Here is a 19,404-nt window from a genome sequence, read left to right on the forward strand (position 1 = left end):
CTTTTGAAAATTCTTATTTAAAAATAATTTCAATGATTGGCTGGGGCTCAAAGCTGAGTGGATGCTTTTTGTCTGCCTTCGTTCTTGGTCTGTGTGGGTGTCGTGCGGCTGGTGCTTGTGTTTGGCCTTCTCCCTTTGCACCTTTTTCCCCCCTGCCAACACTGCCTCGCTCCTCCCTATCTCGGTAACCTCCTACAACCCTCCGACATCTCCGCGTTCCTCCAATTCTGGCCTCTTGCGCATGCCCGGTTTTTCATTGCTCCACCGTTGGCATCCGTGCCTTCAGCTGCCGCGGGCCTATGCTCTGGAATTCACTCCCTCTGCTCCTCTAAGTCACTCCTGAAACCCTACCTCTTTGACCAAGCTTTTCCTCGCCTCTCCTAATGTCGCTTTGTGGCTCTGTCGCATTTTATCCAATTATTCTACTGTGAAGCGCGTTGGGACGTTTTACTACTTTAAAAGGTACTGTATAATGCAAGTTGTTGGATGCTGTTTGAGCTATCCCAGTATTCATGCTTCACGTGGGAGGGCTCCTTCAAAACAGGACCTGATGTACCTGGGTCCATGGCCAAGCAGGCTCCGAACAGACACACTGGAGAGAACTTGAAGAATTTCGCCCTTTAGTTTCCCTCCCTTTTTTTTCCTTTTTTTTTTAACCAGATCTGAGAGGATGGATTGGGACTTGCTGCCTGGCCGCCTTATCTGTGGTTGGGTGGTGAATGAGTGGATGTGGGGAGTCTCGGCAGCTTCCCATTGAAGCATTGTTGGGAACTAGCTATGCATGAGCTGCAGGAGGATCGACTGACTCGCACAAAGAAAATCCTGCAGCAGGTCGTTTATCAAACGTGCAGCCGTGATGTCATGTTGGCAAATCAATTTATATCCAGCCGCCCCTCCCCTTTTATAAATTTACTGTAAGATGCATGCACCTCATTTGCAAGGGATGGTTTTACACTCGTAGGCCGTGGAGGTCAAAGACTCTGGGTGCAGCATCCTAGCCCTGGCTCCTATATGGATTCCCGACAAGTGCGGTCCTCCCACTCGAATCACAGAATGATACAGCACAGAAGGAGGCCAGTTAGCCCATCGTGACTGTGCCGGCTCTTCTGAAAGAGCCATCCAAATTTTTCAGTATTTATCCACTCGGATTGTGGGATCAGCTCTTCAGTCCTTCGTAGCTCTTGGTTGGTAGGGTGATGGTTGACTAACGCGTCTGTTGTCTGCTCTGCAGCAAAGGAAGGAGTGGGAGGCACCGCGTCAGACTGACTGCACAAGCGATGCAACTGTTGAAGAAATAAAGGTTGAGCTGGGAAATTCCTCTGGGGCAGCGGACTACGTGTCCAGGTAAAGGCAAATTAAATTAAACTTCATTGTACAGGAAACTTTGTGCTATCCGGCACCGAGCTGTTGCCGCCCCATCAAAACTGCCGGACAAACCAGCGCTAATGTTGAAGCATACGGAGATTTTGAGCTCCGTATCTGGCAACAAACCCTGTTGCTTAGCTTCTAAACAGTCGGCCGTACCTTGCAAGCGTCTCTGTAGCTTAGCAACAGCTTCAGCGAGACCTTGCAGAGCCTGACTGGTGGGGGGAAAAAAGCAACGAAAAGAAAAAAAACCTAACGAAACGGCTCCTGATTTTTGCCGGTGGCTCGAGCATTCCGGACAGTTAACCTCCGGATAAACAAGTTTCCTGTACACTCCTGTCTGGAGGTGCGTGTGTGTGTTGTGATGAATTCTTCCCGCAGCGGGATGTTGCCGCCGAATTGCCCCCTTTTTTGATACTGGAAAACGAATTTGGATCTGCTTCTGGCCATTGCCTTTTGCCCTCCGAATCAGAACGTTGTGGCTTCCAGCACCCGCTCCCAAGACTTGAGCAAACGAAACAAGGCTGACACTTTGGTGCAGTACTGAGGGAATGCTGCATTGCCGAGGGTGTCACCTTTTGAATCAAATGTGAAACCAAGGCCCCATCTGCTTGTTCCTGTAGTGCAAGTGGATGTTAAATGATTTCCTGTGTGCACTATTTGAAGAACAGCGTTCCATGTCCGAACCGGTGTGTTTTTTTCCGACAAACTCCACTGAATAAAGCAATTCACTGGTCGTTCATCTTGCTGCTGCTTCTGGAGTTTTGGTGTGTGAAAAATGGCTGCTACATTTCCCTACATAAGTCAATGCACTTCGGGGTGATTTGTTGTACGTGAAGTTCTTTGGTATGTTTGAGAGATGTGGTCAGCTGCTGTATCATGGAAGCCCATTTCTCCTTTCCTTCCCTTTAAGGTTATTTACAGTGAAAGTGTACTGAACTGCAGGTGTGCGTGTCGTCCATCTTGCATTGGTTCATTTACTGATGCTCGGATTTTGTACTCGTTCCTGGCTTGCCGTCACCATTTCTCCCTCGCCTTCCCCAGTCTACCACTTGTCAGCTAACAAAAGCTGAGCAGCTGACTTGTTTCCACATATCTGCCAGCGCACTTGGCAGCTGGTGGTAGCGGGCGTGGCCTGGGAGAATCAAATCGAATCAAATCAACTTTTATTGTCATTGTTAGTGCACAAGTGCAGTACAACGAAATGTAGGCTTGCGGCTCCCGAGTGTGTACAATTTGGATTAGGACACTTAAACATTTCAACATACATTTTGTACATATATATATTAGCATAAATATGACCAATAAAGTGCATCGGCAGATGTGCAGGCTTTAGTGTTTATTTGTGGAGTTCAGTAGGATGACAGCCCTGGGAAAGAAGCTGTTCCTAAATCTGGTCGTACGGGTGCGAATGCATCTGTAGCGTCTTCCAGATGGTAGGAGGGCGAACAGACTGTGGCTGGTGTGGGTAGGGTCTTTGATGATGGACCGTGCCCTCCGTAGGCAGCGTTTCTGATATATATGTTCTATGGTCGGTAGCCGGGTGCCGGTAATGCGTTGGGCAGTTTTGACTACCCGCTGCAGGGCTTTCCAGTCATGGGAGCTACAGCTGCCGTACCATACCGTGATACAGTTTGTCAGGATGCTCTCTATAGTGCAGCGGTAGAAGTTAGAGAGGATCGGGGGTGACAGATTACATCCCTTCAGCCTCCTCAAGAAATATAGGCGCTGCTGGGCCTTCTTCACCAGAGAGGAGGTGTTGAGGGACCAGGAGAGGTCTTCCGTGATGTGGACTCCGAGGAACATAAAGCTGGCCACCCTTTCCACCTCCGCCCCATTGATGTGGATGGGGGTGTGACTTCCGCCTTTGGACTTCCTGAAGTCCACGATTATTTCCTTTGTTTTCTTGGTGTTAAGGGCCAGGTTGTTGTCGGCGCACCACTTCGAGATGCTGGACCTCCTCCCTGTAGGCTGACTCATCGTTGTTGGTGATCTGGCCTACTACCGTGGTGTCATCTGCAAACTTGATGATGGTGTTGGAACCATTAACAGCCACACAGTCGTGGGTGAAGAGGGAGTAGAGGAGGGGGCTCAGCGCACATCCTTGTGGGGCCCCCGTGTTCAGGGTCGGGGGGGGGAGGTGTGGTTGCCTAATTTGACAGACTGGGGTCTGTTTGTTAGGAAGTCCAGGGTCCAGTTGCAGAGGGAAGTGTTCAGGCCAAGAGTTTGGAGTTTGGTGGCCAACATGTTGGGGACGATAGTGTTGAATGCTGAGCTGTAGTCTATAAACAACATTCTGATGTAGGTCTCCTTACCATCTAGGTGATTCAGTGCCGAGTGTAGAGCAGTTGTGATTGCATCCTCCGTTGATCTGTTTGCCCGATAGGCAAACTGGTGTTGGTCAAGGGAGGGAGGAACACTGGCTTTGATGTGGGCTAAGACCAGTCTCTCGAAACACTTCATTATGATGGGTGTGAGTGCGACAGGTCGATAGTCGTTCAGACACGTCACAGCCGCTTGTTTAGGCACAGGAATGATGGTGGCGGTCTTGAAGCATGTAGGGACTACTGCCTGGGCCAATGACAGGTTGAAGATGGCGGTGAAGACATCAGCCAGCTGATCACATTCCTTGAGTATCCGGTCCAGTAGCCTTTCGTGTGTTCACTTGCCTGCCCTCCATTTTAATGGCTCGCCTGACTGTAATTCCCTACTGTCGTCAAGAGTGCGTGGTGCTCCTCGTCCAAATGATGTGCTTGAGGTCCTACTATGGTATTCCGAGAGCCATAACCTGAGTATTTCTCCTGTAGGTGTCTGACGATCCAATACTATCTGTCTACACTTTCCCCATACTACAATATAAAGATCAGTCAAGAAACAAATCTCTGGGAGGCGCCTTTTACGAATCTCCTGCCATCCCACCCCAAACTGAGGGGCAGTAAATGGGCCTTTCTCAAGTAATGGCCATGCAACTCCAAGTCGGTAGATGGGGCTCCGTTTATCTGGACTCTTGTCAGATGTTGCTTCTACACCCTGATGTCCAGAATGTTCTTAATAAATGGAGCTTTACTAATTTGTACTCTAATACCACCGGTTAAAGGATTACATTCTGAGGACCGCTTGCACAAACTTGGCTTGTATTCCTTTGAGTTTCGAAGGTTGAGGGGTGAACTAATCGGTGTTTATTAAAATTATAAAAGGGTTCATTTAGAGTAGATACAGAGAAGCTATTTCCTCTGGTGTGCAAATCCAGAGCAAGGGGACTTATTCTTAAAATTAGATCCGGGCCAGTCCGGAGCGAAATCAGGAATCGCTTTTCTCTCTCTCACACTAGTAGAAATTTGGAACTCGCTCCTCACAAAAGGCTGTGGATGCTGGGGGGTCAATTGGAGCTTGAGATTGAGATTGACAGCTTTTTGTTAGCTATTAATTGACAGATTTTTATGGTTTAATTAAGGAAAGCCAGCATGGATTTGTTAAAGGGAAATCGTGTTTAGCTAACTTGATTGAGGTTTTTTGATGAGGTAACCGTGTTGATGAGGGCAATATGGTTGATGTGTACATGGATTTCCAAAAGGCGTTTGATAAAGTGCCACACAATAGGTTTGCCAGCAAAGTTGAAGCCCATGGAATAAAAGGGACAGTGGCAGCATGGATACGGAATTGGCTAAGTGACAGGAAACAGAGTAGTGATGAACGATTGTCTTTGGGACTGGAGGAAGGTACACAGTGGTGTTCCCCGGGGGTCGGTACTGGGTCCACTGCTTTTCTTGATGTATATTAATGACTTAGACTTGGGTGTACAGGGCATAATTTCAAAATTTGCAGATGACACAAAACTTGGAAGTATAGTGAACAGTGAGGAGGATAGTGATAGACTTCAGGAAGACATAGACAGGCTGGTGAAATGGGCGGACACGTGGCAGATGAAATTTAACGCAGAAAAGCACGCAGTGATACATTTTGGTAGGAAGAAAGAGGAGAGGCAATATGAACTAAATGGTACAATCCTGAAGGGGGTGCATGAACAGAGACCTGGGGGTATATGTGCTCACATTGTTGAAGGTGGCAGGGCAGGTTGAGAAAGCAGTTAAAAAAGCAAATGGGATCCTGGGCTTCATAAATAGAGGCATAGAGTACAAAAGCCAGGAAGTTATGATGAACCTTTATAAAACACTGTTTTTGCCTCAACTGGAGTACTGTGTCCAATTCTGGGCACCGCACTTTAGGAAGGATGTGAAGGCCTTGGAGACGGTGCAGAAAAGATTTACAAGAATGGTTCCAGGGCTGAGGGACTTCAGTTACGTGGATAGACTGGAGAAGCTGGGGTTGTTCTCCTTAGTGCAGAGAAGGTTGAGAGGAGATTTGATAGAGGTGTTCAAAATCATGAGGGGTCTGGACAGAGTAGATAGAGAGAAACTGTTCCCATTGGCGGAAGGGTCGAGAACCAGAGGAGACAGATTTCAGGTGACTGGCAGAAGAACCAAAGGCGACATGAGGAAAAACTTTTTTAGGCAGCGAGTGGTTAGGATCCGGAATGCACTGCCTGAAAGGGTGGTAGGGGCAGACTCAATCATGGCTTTCATAAGGGAATTGGATAAGTACCTGAAGGAGAGGAAATTTGCAGGGCTACGGGGGAAAGGGCGGGCGAGTGAGACTAGCTGAAGTGCTCTTGCACGGACCGAATGGCCTCCTGTGTTGTAACCATTCTATGATTCTATGTAACGGTATCGAGGAATATTGAACAAAGGCCGGTCGATGGAGTTAAGATACAGATCGGCCATGATCCCATTGAATGGGGGAACAGGCTCGAGGGGTTGAATGGCCGACTCCTGTTCCTGTGTTCCAATTTTTTCTTAATTCATGACTTTTTTGGCAGACATTAAATTTGGAGGTTTTATAGTTTTGGGTCCTCCAGTGTTTTGGTCTTTAACACGTACTTGTGAAGCATCCATGTAAGTGGTGTCGGTAATGCAGATCCCTCTCTTTTTCAGATGTCTTACCGACTTTGAGTTGGTTCAGTGTCTTGGACGTGGAGGGTTCGGCGTCGTGTTCGAGGCAAAAAACAAAGTCGACGACTGTAACTACGCCATCAAGAGGATCCGCCTCCCAAATCGGTGAGCAACCGTCTGTGAAGTTTAGTCGTTTCAAAGGGTTTCTCGCTGAGAGTGTCTCAGGACAACCTACTTTGCCAGAATATTTCGGGAGAACGTTTGCACGTGTCTGTACTTTTAGACGGTATTGGCCTTAAAGGGTGCTTGCACCACCAGTTCCCATCAGGTGGGGTTTCTGCAGCCCCGGCCCTGAAGAACGCAAGAGTTGCTCTGGAGTCAAAGTAAGATATCCTCTGTCGGGTCTGTGACCCAATTGACTTCAGGAGTGCCTTCATTTTGCCCGCCGACTTGAGATTGTTGGCAAGTCCAAGAGAGCCGGAGCAGCCGAGCGAGCTAACAGTCCGCACCGAGGGCCGTTTCTGCAGTTCATCCTTGCTCCACTCTAATACCTGTCTGCGTTTCGAAAGCCTGAAAGGGCTAGCAGCCTAACTACCTTGTTTGTGTCTGTGATCGTGGGTCCCACCCAAAATGCTTGCTCGCCGCCTCTTTCTCGTCCAGGTGCCGATCGAGCTGCTGCGTTTTCATTGTGCGCTGCCGCAGTTGGTAGCGCGTCCTTTCAAACAGCATTCTGATCGCCATGGCTTTTAGCCAGTCGCATGTACGCACATTGTGTCACAAAATGTGAATACAGTGCTGCTGTTGTGTCCTTTCAGGAATCAATTCAGTTTAAAAATAAATAAATAAATAAATAAATAAATAAATCTAGAAATAGAGCTGGCATCAAAAGTGGCCATGAAGCTGTCGGAATGTCATTTTTATTTAAACAAAACCAACTGGTTGACTACAGTCCTTTTAGGACAGGATACCTGGTGTTCTTACCCGCTCTGGCCTACACGTGACTCTAGTCCCACAGCAACGTGGTTGACTCTTAACTGGCGAGCCACTCTGTTGTACAACTCGGGTGCCTTGCCAGCGATGCCCACATTTTGTTCTTTTTTTTTATGAACAGGTTTTCCTGAACCACATTCTTTTTAATTTAAAAACAAAAATGAATCCTGATACGTATTTTTGTCTGGAAGTTTCACAATCCTGCGACTTAAACCAAGCGATGGAATGAAACCAGTCTCTCTCCCTTTGTTTATGCAGTGAGGAGGAGGCTGCTATTTGGCGCTGGAATTGTCTCCAATCTAATAGCTGTTCATAATCCCACAGCGATCAAGCGCGGGAGAAGGTGATGCGGGAGGTGAAGGCACTGGCTAAACTGGAGCACCCAGGGATCGTCCGCTATTTCAATGCCTGGTTGGAGGCACCGCCCGAGAGCTGGCAGGAGGAGATGGATAAGCAGCTGCTGAAAGATGAAGGGTAAAGCGATGACCAAATGAAACATTAGCTCCAATGCTCTAGCATTGAATGGCCAGCAAGCAAACCTGAATGCTCTGCCATTTGTTACGTGACTTGCACCCAGGGTGATGGATTGTTCCAACCTCCACCACAGATTGTAAAAGCAGGAGGAGCGCCTTTAACCTGTGTTCTTTCTTTGCAGTCCCAATTTCCTGCTGCTTTTAATATCCTGACTTCCCAAGTAAATATCTCTCCCTTTTAAGCACCTTAATTAATTCTGCTTCTCCGGCCTTCTGGGACAGCGTTCCACATCCTCTCGACCTCATTTTGTAAGGAGGTTTTTTTTCCAAAATTTGCTTTAAATTTCCCTAGCTTGAAATCTAATATTATACCCCTTGTTCTGAGTTCTCCTACTAGAGAAGAGTCATTCCCTACCTGATCTGTCCATTACATAAGAACATAAAAAGTAGGAGCAGGAGTAGGCCATACGGCCCCTCGGGCCTGCTCCGCCATTCAATAGGATCATGGCTGATCCGAATCTAGACTCGCGTCCACTTCCCTGCCCTCTCCCCGTAACCCCTAATTCCCTTATCTGCTAGGAAAATGTCTATCTCCATTTTAAATTTATTTAATGTTGCAGCTTCTGCACCTCTGGGGTAGTAAGCAAATTCCATAGATTTACTACCCTCTGAGTGAAGAAGTTTCTCCTCATCTCAGTTTTGAAAGGGCAGCCCCTTATTCTTAGATTATGCCCCCTAGCTCTAGTCTCACCCATCAGTGGAAACATCCTCCCCGCATCCACCCGATCAAGCCCCCTCACAATCTTATGTTTCGATAAGATCGCCTCTCATTCTTCTGAACTCCAATGAGTAGAGTCCCAACCTACTCGACCTTTCCTCATACGTCAACCCCCTCATCTCCGGAATTAACCGAGTGAACCTTCTCTGAACCGCCTCGAGAGCAAGTATATCTTTTCTTAAATATGGAAACCAAAACTGCACGCAGTATTCCAGGTGTGGCCTCACCAGTACCCTGTATAACTGCAGCAAGACTCCCCTGTTTTTATACTCCATCCCCCTTGCAATAAAAGCCAAGATTCCATTGGCCTTCCTGATCACCTGCTGCACCTGCATACTAACTTTTTGTGTTTCATGCACCAGGACCCCCAGATCCCTTAGCACTTTGCAGTTTCTCTCCATTTAGATAATAACTTGCTCTTTGATTTTTTTCTGCCAAAGTACATAACCTCACACTTTCCAACATTATATTGCATCTGCCAAATCTCTGCCCACTCACTTAGCCTGTCTGTCCTTTTGCAGGTTTTTTATGTCATCCTCACTCATTGCTTTCCCTCCCATCTTTGTATCGTCAGCAAACTTGGATATGTTGCACTCGGTCCCTTCCTCCAAATCGTTAATATAGATTGTAAACAGTTGGGGTCCCAGCACTGACCCCTGCGGAACACCACTAGTTACTGATTGCCAGCCCGAGAACAAACCGTTTATCCCAACTCTTTGTTTTCTGTTTGATAGCCAATCCTCCACCCATGCCAGTATATTACCCCCAATCCCGTAATTTTTTATTTTGATCAGTAATCTTTTGTGTGGAACCTTGTCAAATGCCTTTTGGAAGTCCAAATACACTACATCCACTGGTTCCCCTTTATCCACCCTGTATGTTATATCCTCAAAGAATTCGAGCAAATTTGTCAAACATGACTTCCCCTTCATAAAACCATGCTGACTCTGTCCTATTAAATTATGTTTATCCAAATGCTCTGTTACTGTTTCCTTAATAATGGACTCCAACATTTTGCCAACCACAGATGTTAGGCTAACTGGTCTATAGTTTCCAGCTTTTTGTCTACTTCCCTTATAGAAGGGTGTTACATTAGCAGTTTTCCAATCTGCCAGGACCTTTCCTGAGTCCAGGGAGTTCTGGAAAATAATCACCAATGCATCCACAATCCCTATTACCACTTCTCTCAAGACCCTAGGATGTAGGCCATCAGGTCCGGGGGATTTATCCACCTTAAGTCCCATTATTTTACTGAGTACCATCCTTAGTGATTTTAATCGTCTTTAGCTCCTCTCTCCCCACCCCCACCCCCCCCCCCCTCCCATTGCCCCCTGTTTGTCCAGTGTTGGGATATTTTTAGTGTCCTCTACTGTAAAGACTGATACAAAATATTTGTTCAGCGTCTTTGCCATCTCCATGTTCCTCACCACTAGTTTCCCGGTCTCATCCTCTAAGGGACCAACGTTCACTTTAGCCATCCTTTTTTCTTTTTATATAGCTGTAGAAACTCTTGCTATCTGTTTTTATATTTTTTGTTAGTTTACTTTCATAATCTATCTTCCCTTTTTTAATTAATTGTTTGCTGGCTTTTAAATGCTTCCCAATCTTCTATCCTCCCACTAGATTTGGCTACTTTATATGCCCTTGTTTTCAGTCGGATACTATCCTTTATTACTTTACTAAGCCATGGATGGCTGTCTTTTCTTTTACTCCCCTTTTTCCTCAGTGGAATATATTTATCTTGAAAGATGTGAAATATCTCCTTGAATGTAGACCACTGCTCTTGTACCGTCTTACACTTTAATCTGTTTTCCCAGTCCACTTTAGTCAGTTCTACTCTCATACCTTCATCGTCTCCTTTATTTAAGCTCAGTACGCTGGTTTGAGATCCAACTCTCTCACCCTCAAACTGAATTTGGAATTCAACCATATTATGGTCACTCATTCCAAGGGGATCCTTTACTAGGACATTTTTTATTAATCCTGTTTCATTACACAGGACCAGATCTAAGATTGCCTGCCCCCTGGTTGGTTCAGTTACATACTGCTCAAGGAACCCGTCCCCAATACACTATGAACTCTTCCTCAAGGCTGCCATGCCCAATTTGATTAGTCCAGCCAATATGAAAGTTAAAATCCCCCATGATTATAGCTGTTCCCTTTATTACAAGCCCCAACTATTTCCTGATTTATACTCCGACCAACAGATTTGCAACTGTTAGGAGGCCTATAGACTACGCCCACTGGTGACTTTTTCCCCTTCTTATTCCTTATCTCCACCCAAACTATTTCACTATCCTGATCCTTTGACCCAATATCATTTCTGACTATTGCAGTGATTCCATCCTTGATTAACATAGCAACCCCACCTCCCTTTCCTTCCTGTCTGTCCTTCCTAATTGTCAAATACCCTTGTATGTTTAGTTCCCAGTCATGATTATCTTGCAGCCATGTTTCCGTAATGGCCACCAGATCATATCCATGTGTAGTTATTTGTACCGTCAACTCGTCAATTTTGTTATGAATGCTGCGTGCATTCAGATAAAGAACTTTCAAATATGTTTTCTGACAATTTATTCCTGCTTTTACCCCTTTTACTACTTTACCTTTTTTATTATTATACATTCTGTCCCTTCCTGACACGCTCTGGTTTTTAATTCCCCCACTGCTACCTTGCTCTATTGCCTTCTCTGCTGTCATTTTTAGTTTTCGCGCTCTCAAATCCTCCCCCCACTAATTAGTTTAAAGCCCTCTCTACAGCCCTAGTTATTCGATTCGCCAGGACTCTAGTCCCAGCACTGGCCAAGTGAAGTCCGTCCCAACGGAACACTCTCTCCTGTCCCAGTACTGATGCCAGTGTCCCAGGAAGCAAAACCCATTTCTCCCACGCCAGGCTTTGAGCCATGCATTTAAGTCTCTAGTTTTATTTACCCTAACCAAATTTGCACGTGGCTCCGGTAGTAATCCAGAGATTATTACCCTTGTGGTTCTGCTTTTTAATTTGGCCCCTAGCTGCTCAAACTCCCTCAGCAGAACCTCCTTCCTTGTCCTATCTATGTCGTTGGTACCAACATGGACCACGACAACTGGATCCTCCCCCTCCCACTCCAAGTTTCTCTCCAGCCCAGAGGAGATGTCCTTAACCCTGGCACCGGGCAGGCAACACAGCCTTCGGGACTCTCGCTCTTGGCTGCAAAGAACTCTATCTATCCCCCTAACGATACTATCCCCTACCACTACAACATTTCTTTTATCTCCCCCCCACTTGAATGGCCCCCCGCTCCATGGTGCTGTGGCCGGGTTGCTCATCCTCCCCGCAGTCCCCGTTCCCATCCTCACGGGTAGTAAAAGCCTCAAACCTGCTGGACAAGAGCAAGGGCTGCGGCTCCTCCAACACTACCTCCTAGATCCCCGTACCTGCCTCACTTCTAGTCACACCATCCTGACCCTGGCCACGGACTACATCTGAATTAATTAATCTAATTGTTGTGACTACCTCCTGATACAGAGTCCAGGTAACTCTTCCCCTCCCTGATGTGTCTCAGTGTTTGAAGCTCGGACTCCAGCCCTTCAACACGGAGCCGGAATTCCTCGAGCAGCCAACACTTACTGCAAATGTGATCACCGTGAGCATCAATGGTGTCCACCAGCTCCCACATATTGCAGCAGCAACACATCACCTGATCTCCCATTCTATGTAATTCATTAAATTTATGAATATTATTCTTAAATACCCTCTGCCCCGATTCTAGATGATGAATATCGCACCTTCGAAACTATAAACCGCAGAGTTTAAGCTTCAAAAGAGAGAAATACTCACCAACCAATCACTTACCCGCTTTCTGGTGACGTCACACTTGGATTACTTTTTACCCCTCTCCTTCCCTCTGAGGTCCCAGACTGGAGATTGGTACGCCTTACCTGGGTCTCTGTAGCCTTTTTAAGCTTCCCGCTCGCGCCTCCCGCCGACACCCGCGGTCTGAGCATTCTTTTCATTATATTAAACACTTTGATCAGGGTCTCCCCTTGATCGCCACCTCGTGTCTAAAGAACCTAACCTAAGTTTACCCAGTCTCCTCCATGGTTCAGTCCCTTCAGTCAGCTGTGGCTCAGTGGGTAGCACTCTCGCCTCCGAGTCAGAAGGTTGTGGGTTCAAGTCCCACTCCAGGGACTTGAGCACAAAGCTAGGCTGACACTCCAGTGCAGTGCTGAGGGCGTGCTGTACTGTTGGAGGTGCCGTCTGCTCTCTAGTCCTTCTTATTCATCCCAGGTATCCTCTTGGTGAATCATCACTGGACTTTCTCCAAGGCCAGAATATGAAAGAAAGACTTGCATTTTTTATGGCGCTTTTCACGACCACCGGACGTCCCAAAGCACTTTACAGCCAATGAAGTACTTTCTTGAAGTGCAGTCACTGTTGTAATGCAGGAAACGCGGCAGCCAATTTGCACACAGCAAGCTCCCACAAACAGCAATGTGATAATGACCAGATAATCTGTTTAGTGATGCTGATTGAGGGATAAATATTGGCCATAAATAAAGGGATAAATATATCCCCTAAGTAATTCAAAACTCAACATAATGTTCCAAATGATGTCTTACTCATGCTTTTTATAACTTGTAGCAATTCTTTGCTTCTGTACTTCATTTTAACGTCTACCATCCCATTGCCCTTTTTTGCATCTATAAGCAGCTGTTTAATAATTGGTTTCACAGAAACCCCACAGTGCAGATAGAGGCCATTTCGGCCCATCGAGCCTGCACCGACACATATCCCACCCGATCCCCGTAACCCCACTTATTTAATCCCCCTAACACTAAGGGTCAATTTTTATCATAGCCAATCAACCTAACCCGCACATCTTTGGACTGTGGGAGGAAACCGGAGCACCCGGAGGAAACCCACGCAAACACGGGGAGAATGTGCAAACTCCACACAGACAGTCACCCGAGGCCGGATTCGAACCCGGGTCCCTGGCGCTGTGAGGCAACAGTGCTAACCACTATGCCACCGTGCTGCCCGTTTGCCTGGACCACTAAATCCCTTGGTTCACATGCCCCCTAGTACTTCCCCATTTAGACTGTAATCTGATCTACCTTTTCTTGTGCCCAAAGTGAACTATCTCACTTGTGTTAAGCTACATCCATCATTGTTCTGCCCACTCATCTTAATCTGTCTCTTTGCAATTTCTGCTATCCATCAGAATTCAATATATCTCCTGGCTTTGTATCATCTGCAAATTCTGTTTCCAAGTACAGGTTATCGCTGTGTAACCTTGTGTTTGCACTTGCATTCGGTCTAAAAAAGTTTTCTTACTCCTGTTGTATATTTGTCAGTTTTTAATCTCCATTTTTCCATCATAAATTCCTATGTGACCACATTTACAGTGGAACATGCTATTTTTGCCTAAAGTCGTGGCGTGATTTAATCTCCAGACATGTTGATCTTGGATTTCATTCTGTTTTTTGCTTTAACTTTCCCAGCACGGAATGGCCTGCAAGTTCTCCAGATGTTCCCTCCGTTAACCGACTGAAGCTGCCAGCTGCGGGAAACTGTTCGGGGAGTTCTACGCCTTCAGTGAAGTTCAGCTCCTACTCGGTCATTGCTGCTGGTCAGCAATCTTCGCCGGAGCCAGGCGTGTGTCTGGACCGCTCCACGGACTTCAGCCAGCCAGTGGAGCACCGCCAGAGCGGCCAAGATAGCCTTCTGTCTGAGTGTGAAAGTGAGAGCAATTCTGACCTGGCACATTCCTTCGAAATATTCCCTTCAGCTGCTGGAAGCATCGCGAGCGAGGACGGGACTGTGTCCTTCGACGTGGTGTTTGAAGATTCCGGCTGCGACCGGGCCTCTGAGCACGATCCGGGCTCTGAGCCATCGGGCCACACTACGAGCAGCAGCGGGAAACAAACCACCAGCTCTCGGGTCGAGACAACGGGTAGAACTGAGGGGCTGGCCCCCGGCAGTACTTTATCGTGCTCTCTGCCGCGACCCACCTCGTTAAATCTGGGCCCGTGTCAAGGCCCCGAAGAGAAAGCGAAACCCAAGTCCCCCAAAGTTTACTTGTACATTCAGATGCAGCTCTGCCGGAAAGAGACTCTGAAAGACTGGATGAACGGCCGATGCCAGATTGAGGACCGGGACCGAACTGAATGTCTAAGGATATTCTTACAGATGGCTGATGCTGTCTGCTTCTTGCACACCAAAGGATTAATGCACAGAGATCTTAAGGTATGACAAAATATGCACAAGCCAGTGTTGTCATTAGGACATCCAGAAAAGGTGCACATGTGAACTGTCGCACGGTCTACACTTCACCTGTGAAAAGAACTCAGTGATACAATTTTAAACACCGGAATTGCTAGAAATTGTGTAAGCATTTAAATCTGAAACAAGGAAAGACAGGTTTAATATTTCAGTTGTAGACCCCAGTGACTGGAAACTAATTAAAACTCCTTTTAATAGAACTGAACTAAACAAAGTGGGTAGGTTTTAAGGAGAGTCTTAAAGGAGGTAAGAGGGAATTCCAGAGCTTGGGGCCTAGGCAACAGAAGCCACATGATTCAGCCCACAGTATGGAATAATACCCATTTTATCTTTAGCATTAAAGCACCAACAGGATTGCAAACATAGGTGAACGTGTCCCTAATGACTGACTGGACTGATGACTTCTACAGAGCTGTGTGAGGGTTCCTCCCTGTTATTACAGGGATTCTGCTGTTTTTAGCAGTTGAGCAACTGATTGGCAGTATGATGGGACCAAGAGTAATGGGGTATTTAAGTGGGAATGGCCTGTTTCCAACACTTTCTTCCTCTTTTTAAGTCACTTCGTACATCTTGTAGGTCGACTGGAGGAGTGAGGTGTGACCCTTTATAATGTTCATGCTGTCACATAAGTGTGATTTATATAGTGTCAGCTGTGGCTCAGTGGGTAGCACTCTTGCCTCTGAGCCAAGAGGTTGTGGGTTCAAGTCCCACTCCAGAGACTTGGGCACAAAAGAATCTAGACTGACAGTGCGGAGGGAGTGCTGCACTGTCGGTGGTACCGTCTTTCGGATGAGACTTTAAACTGAGGCCCCATCTACTCTCGAGTGAATTTAAAGATCTCTGGGCACTATTTCGAAGAAGAGCAGGGGGGGTATCCTCGGTGTCCTGGCCAATATTTATCCCTCAATCAACATCACAAAAACATTACTTGGTCATTATCACATTGCTGTTTGTGGGAGCTTGCTGTATGCAGATTGGCTGCCGAGTTTCCTACGTTACAGCAATGACTACACTTCAAAAGGAAATACTTAATTGGCTGTAACGCACTTTGGGACGTCCTGAGGTCGTGAAAGGTGCTATATAATGCAAGTATTCGGGATGTTTTCTTAGAACAATACGTTATGGAACCAACCAGGGTGCAGGCTTTTTTAGATCTGGTATTGTGTAATGAGGTAGGATTAATTAATATCCTAGTAAAGGATCCTCTTGGGAAGAGTGATCATAGCATGTTGGGGCCTGTGATGTCTTTGAAAACAAGCCTGATCTTCTGCATCCGGCTGATATTTTTCCCTTGACTATTTGTCCCCATAGATTGAGATACTCTTAATGTGACATTGCTAGGGTCTGGCCTTTGCATGGTGCTGTGTTGCAGGGAGTCCACTTGCCCACTGAGTTGATCTTTAATACCACCTTGTAAATTGCATAGAATTTTACAGCTCAAACAGTCCTTTCGACCCAACAGGCCTCTACTCGAACCTCTGCTAACCCTTCATCTAACCCTATCTTCATCTCCTATTCCTTTCTCCCTTGTGTATTTATCTGGCTTCCCCTTAAATGCTTCTATGCTATTCACTTCAACTACTCCCTGTGGTAGCGAGTTCCACATTCTCACCACTCTGGGTAAAGAAGTTTTTGCTGAATTCCTTATTGGATTTATTATTGACTATCTTAAATACTGGCCGAGAGTGAGTCCCAAAGGCTGTGTTGCCTGCCCGGTGCCAGGGTTAAGGTCATCTCCTCTGAGCTGGAGAGGAACTTGGAGTGGGAGGGGAAAGATCCAGTTCTTGTGGTCCACGTAGGTACCAACGACATAGGTAGGACAAAGAAAGAGGTTCTGCTGAGGGAGAATGAGCAGCTAGGGGCTAAATTAAAAAGCAGAACCACAAAGGTAATAATCTCTGGATTACTACCTGAGCCACGAGCAAATTGACATAGGATAAATAAGATCAGAGAGTTGAATGCGTGGCTCAAGGATTGGTGTGGGAGAAATGGGTTTTGATTGATGGGGCACCGGCACCAGTACTGGGGAAAGAGGGAGCTGTTCCGTTGGGACGGGCTCCACTTGAACCATACTGGAGCTGGAGTCCTGGCGAATTGCATAACTAGGGCTGTAGATGGGACTTTAAACTAAATAGTTGGGGGGGATGGGGAAATTAAAGTCAGAGAAAGGAGAAGGCAATGGTGCAGGGTAGTGATAACCAGAGGGACAGGGTGTATAAATGAGTGCATCAGAAAGTGGGCTCAGAGTAGGGAAAAATGGTATAAAGACAAAATTAAAAGCTCTTTATCTGAATGCACGCAGCATTCGTAACAAGATAGATGAGTTGACAGCACAAATAGAAATAAATGGGTATGATCTGATCGCCATTTCAGAGACGTGGTTGCAAGGTGACCAAGGCTGGGAACTGAATATTCAGGGGTATTTGACATTTTGGATAGATAGGCAGAAAGGAAAAGGAGGTGGGGTAGCTCTGTTAATAAAGGATGAGATCAGTGCATCAGTGAGAAATGGTATTGGCTCAAGATCAAGATGTCGAATCAGTTTGGGTGGAGCTAAGAAATAATAAGGGAAAGAAGTCACTGGTAGGAGTAGTCTGTAGGCCCCCTAACAGCAGCTACACTGTAGGACAGAGTATAAATCAAGAAATAATGGAGACTTGTAAGAAAGGTATTGCAATAATCATGGGTGATTTTAATCTTATTGATTGGACAAAGCAAATTGGCCAAGGTAGCCTCGAGGAAGAGTTCATAGAGTGCATTCGGGATGTTTTCTTGGAACAATACGTTGTGGAACCAACCAGGGCGCTATTTTAGATCTGGTAATGTGTAATGAGACAGGATTAATTAATCTCCTAGTAAAGGATCCTCTTGGGAAGAGTGACCATAGCATGTTAGAATTTCAAATTCAGTTTGAGGGTGAGAAACTTGGGTCTCAAACTAGTGTCCTAAACTTGAGGCAATTACAAAGGTATGAAGACAGAATTGGCTAAAGTGGACTGGGAAAATAGATTAAAGGGTAAGATGGTAGATAAGCTGTGGCAGACATTTAAGAAGATATTTCATAACTCTCAGCAAAAATATATTCCAGTGAGAAAGAGAGACTCTGAAGGATGAACCATCTGTGGCTAACTAAGGAAGTTATCAAATTGAAAACAAAGGCATACAATGTTGCGAAGGCTCGTGGTAGGCCAGAGGATTGGGAAACTTTTTAGAAACCTGCAAAGGACGACGACAAAAAATAATCGAGGGAGAAGATAGATTGAGAGCAAACTAGCAAAAAATATAAAAACAGACAGCAAGAGCTTCTCCAGGTGTGTGTGGTAAAAAGTAGCTAAAGTAAACATTGGTCCCTTTAGAGAATGAGACTGGGGAATTAATGGGCCAGAAATTCCAGGCCAGAAGCGTGAGTGCGCTCGGGGTACTCACGCTTCTGGCCGTTGGAAATGCCGGCGTTCAGCAGGAACAGCGCATGCGGGGAACGCCGGCATTTCCAGACCTCGAGCGCGTGCGACTGCACAGGCAGCGCTTGCGCAGTGAACTTCGTGGATTTCATTCATGAAATCCGTGAGGGTAAGTCCTCAGAACTTACACTGAAAAAAAGCAAGTGTAAAGTGGTTCATTGGCTGCGGAGGAAGATATATTTTATCGTGGAGCTTTTGAAATGCAATATTTTTGTTTGGGAAAGGGAGGGAAGTTATTTTAAGAAATTTTAAGTAAGTTTTAAAGTTAAAATTTTTTTTTTAAAGGGTTTTCAGAACGGTAGGTAGAAGGAGCAATTGTGGCTGTGTGAATGGAATGTGAGAATGAGTTATGTATGTATGTCCACATATATTCCTTTACGTATATGTATGTATGTTTTATATTCCTTTACTATGAATGTATGTTTTTAATTATGATTTTCCAATAAGTTACTTTCTCTGAAAGTCATAATTAAATAATACATTCATACACATAAGTAAAGGAATATATACATAACACGCAAAGGAATATATACAGACATACATACTTTCAGAAGCTCCACGATAAGAAATATCTTCCTCCGCAGCCTCTGTAGCAACTGTACCCATGCTTTTTTCATGTGTAAGTTGTAATGACTGGACCTCACTGAAAGCATTAATGAAAGCGGCGAATTATACTGCGCACGCGCTGCATGTGCAGTCGCACGCGTTCTGCCTCTGAACCCCTTCGTTCAGAGGACAGGAAATGCCGGTTTTCCCCACATGCACTGTGCATGCTGAAAACCGGCATTTCATCCGGCCAGATGCGTAAGTACCCCGACCGTACTAGCGCATTTGGAAGGGAATTATTGGGCCAACATTTTACATGTCAATAAAATAAAAAATTTAACACTTGCACCACTTGCCCCCTCGCACCTGCGACTGAGGGTCCAAGGAGGTGCATTGCGCAAGAGGTCATCATCGGACGTATCCTCACACTGTTCCCTTTGGGGAACTGTATGAAGTGGTGGAAGGATTTATGGCCGTGATTAACGCTCATTCCGTGACCGTAACCATCTTTGAACCAGCCATTAGGGTGGTTAGTCCTATGGCGGGAGGGTTTTACGGGCTCCCACAACCCATCTGA

At 46.0% G+C, this 19,404-nt stretch overlaps 1 protein-coding gene across 1 annotated transcript in view; it reads left to right on the forward strand.

Moving 5' to 3' along the window:
• Positions 1-19,404, forward strand: part of eif2ak3 (eukaryotic translation initiation factor 2-alpha kinase 3) — a 68,939-nt gene that overhangs the window by 34,759 nt on the left and 14,776 nt on the right. Inside the window, exons 9-12 of the mRNA XM_085975540.1 lie at positions 1,232-1,344; positions 6,357-6,479; positions 7,629-7,778; positions 14,040-14,784. Of these exons, the coding sequence (XP_085831666.1) occupies positions 1,232-1,344; positions 6,357-6,479; positions 7,629-7,778; positions 14,040-14,784 (1,131 nt within the window). The remainder of the gene's footprint in view (positions 1-1,231; positions 1,345-6,356; positions 6,480-7,628; positions 7,779-14,039; positions 14,785-19,404) is intronic.

Source organism: Somniosus microcephalus, chromosome 2, assembly GCF_052327205.1.
Source record: "Somniosus microcephalus isolate GS21.2 chromosome 2, FLI_Smic_1.0, whole genome shotgun sequence".
NCBI classification, from domain to species: domain Eukaryota; kingdom Metazoa; phylum Chordata; class Chondrichthyes; order Squaliformes; family Somniosidae; genus Somniosus; species Somniosus microcephalus.